At 37.0% G+C, this 2772-nt stretch overlaps 1 protein-coding gene across 2 annotated transcripts in view; it reads right to left on the bottom strand.

Moving 5' to 3' along the window:
• Positions 1-968: 968 nt before the first annotated feature.
• SYT9 (synaptotagmin 9) overlaps positions 969-2772 on the bottom strand; it is a 71697-nt gene continuing 69893 nt past the window's right edge. Inside the window, exon 7 of one of the 2 annotated variants that reach the window (XM_014938328.1) lies at positions 969-1577. In XM_014938328.1, coding sequence (XP_014793814.1) covers positions 1554-1577 — 24 coding nt within the window. In that variant the 3' untranslated portion in view covers positions 969-1553. The remainder of the gene's footprint in view (positions 1578-2772) is intronic. The other variant, XR_001411506.1, reaches the window with a different exon arrangement.

Genomic DNA, 2772 nt, shown 5'->3' with positions numbered 1-2772 from the left:
TTCCATCTCTTGTTATCCTAGCACATAGTGTGGAGCACCAGTTCTTCTTCAGGCACCTGTATGTAATGCAGAAAAACAGGAGTCTATGTAAGGCCTATTACCATTATTTAGGATAATATCAACTTCAAAACTACAGACCTGTTCTTATTTATTTTCCATGTGTCTATAGTATCAAATAGTCCCAAGATGAGAACATAACTATATTAAATTCTTTATAGTTGCATTACTGCTCTGTGCCACATTTTGTATGTCAGCAGCCCTTTATTCACGCGGTGTGTGCAAGTAGGCCAGATCTTCCAAATGAGAAGAGACTGAGCTTATCCCTAAAGAGACAGAGAAACTCTTAATTACATGTCATACGCATGCAGAACCCCTCCTGATGGATAGGTAATTTCAGTTGGTGTGAAAAAGGACAAGAAAAAAAGGCAAGAATATCATATTTTTAGGTGCAGTTTGTGTGGTCATACTAGATACATTTGTGTTCTCTTTTCCATTTGTTTCTGGGGTCTGCCAGGGGACCCCATGGAATTTCTCTGAGCTACATGTCAAGTGTTGACAGGAGGATTGCTAATTTTGCTAGCCCTCCATGGTAGATACTAATTTTGCTAAGTTAACTCATTGTCATTTGGTAGAAGCACTTCTGTAACTTCTTGATTTTCTTCTTAATATTAAGTATATGTAAGACTCATGTTCGGTATCTCTAAAAATCTTTCTGTAGTGATGATTGTGGCCATGGGATGAAATAAGAGGAGGTTTCAGTATCTAAACCCCCAAATTTTATTTGAGTGCTGTAAAGTAACTGTCATGTTAACAGCTTTGTCTCTCTTGTTTCATTTATTTTATCAAAACACAACATCTATGGAGAAAAATTGAGTTAAAACATTTCCAGAGTGTTTGGTGTCTTTCTGAATAATGAATTGAACTTTAATATATTAAATACAAAATAGTAATAAATTACAATTCCACAATTTCTTACAGAGTTTTTATTAAGATCAAAACTTATTTGTTCAGACTAGATTTATATAAATAAATCACAGTACATTTTACTTGTGTTTAGAAGATTGTAATACATATTATAAAATTAAGAAATTTTTTGTCCCTCAAACCATCACTGCGAAAGGAATCATGCATTATTTCTACTAAACGAACAAAATGCCCACCTAGTTGAGAGAGCCTTGACACAGGTATGGCTGGCTCTGCTCTTCAAAATTAGACATGAAACAGAGATACCAGGACTATTTATTGAACAAGAAATAATAAAGCATAGTACAATGTTCATGTGTTATTAAAAACAAAAGTATACCAAAACAACACACCTCTCTTCACGCACCTTTGCAATGGGTATTAAAAATGACAGCTGGCCAGCATGCAACTGAGTAAAACATTCCAGTTTTACAATGTCTACGTTTGAGCAAAAGAAGGAGGAACTAAAAAACTCAGACAAAACAAACAAACAGCCCAGATCCTTACAAGTTCTCATGTCATCTTCCCCTCTGTGCCACGTGTGCTGTGTTCGGTCAGCAGCTGAGATACGTCCTGATGATACCTTTCCATCACTGCCATCTGGATTTATGGACCTTCAAGGAGATGGAGGTCCTTTCAGAGAACTGAAGGACCCCAGAGAACTTCCACCTGTAGTTCTTTGCCCAGCCCACCACATTAGAAATTAACTGTAAATGCAGCTCTTAAAACTACTCAGACCTGAATGTGCAGTGCCCTTACAAGATAATTCACACCTTGCACAGCTTGGTTCACATATTGTAAAGCTGTCACTTCAGAATGGAATTATGGTTGCAAGCAAGGCCTTGCACTAATTACAGCAAGAGTCAAGGTGACACCATTACGAAGTCTGTCCTGCTACCATTTTCCCCAGCACAGCACTTCTATTAAATTCTACAGTATTGTGTATTACTTTCTCTACATGCTTTTTTCCTTGTGGATACGAAGGACATTGTTTTCTCATTTGATAAGGAGATGTAACCATTTGACAATGTACTGTTCTAAACGAAAGAAAGCATTTAATTCCTGATACTTCAGATTGAGTCACCTACTTAGGTCTTTTCACTTCTTTCAAACAAAATTCTTTAACAGTAATTTCAGATTAATTTCTAACTGGATCAAACAGATTCTTCAACCAAATTTCCCCTTTCTCCCTTCCCATTTATTATTTGTTACTTTTAAACTAAAAGAGAGGTTGCAGCTATTTTTTTTTTTCAATAGGTCCCCTTTTCTCCCTTCCCATTTATTATTTGTTACTTTTAAACTAAAAGAGAGGTTGCAGCTATTTTTTTTTCAATGGCAAATAGGTCCCCCCAGAGCTCTAATGTTGCCAAGTGATAAACATGTAAATATGTTTCTTGTAACTCTGACTTTGGGTGCTCATATTAATATAGCTACGTATCATGTTTGCTGTTTAAAAACACACAATTGAAGCCAAAAAAAAAGAAAACAAACAAACCAACCCCCCAGCAACTATCCCCTCAAGCCATGAGGGTAGACTACAATAACCTCTTATTTTTCATTCTTTTGTGTTGCCCTTCCCTGTTGTCTCACTTTGGATTGAACCAGCTACCCTACTGGTAGTGTGGTTGGACCTCTGTATAGCGCATTTCTCACATGTATTGCTTTGCAGTTTCACGGATCTGTTGGCATAGAAAGCTGAAGTGTGCATTGACTGATAGGAACAGTTTGAGCACTGGGTCTTTTATACTGCGTTTGCTTTCTGTTCTGGTAGTCCCTGCTTCCCCAGATTGAGATGCCTGTGTGTTTTTG

The sequence above is a fragment of the Calidris pugnax genome, unplaced genomic scaffold, assembly GCF_001431845.1.
Source record: "Calidris pugnax isolate Ruff unplaced genomic scaffold, ASM143184v1 scaffold93, whole genome shotgun sequence".
Lineage (NCBI taxonomy): Eukaryota > Metazoa > Chordata > Aves > Charadriiformes > Scolopacidae > Calidris > Calidris pugnax.
The sequence above is the reverse complement of the archived record's forward strand: the minus strand, read 5'-3'. Positions and strand labels throughout refer to the sequence as shown.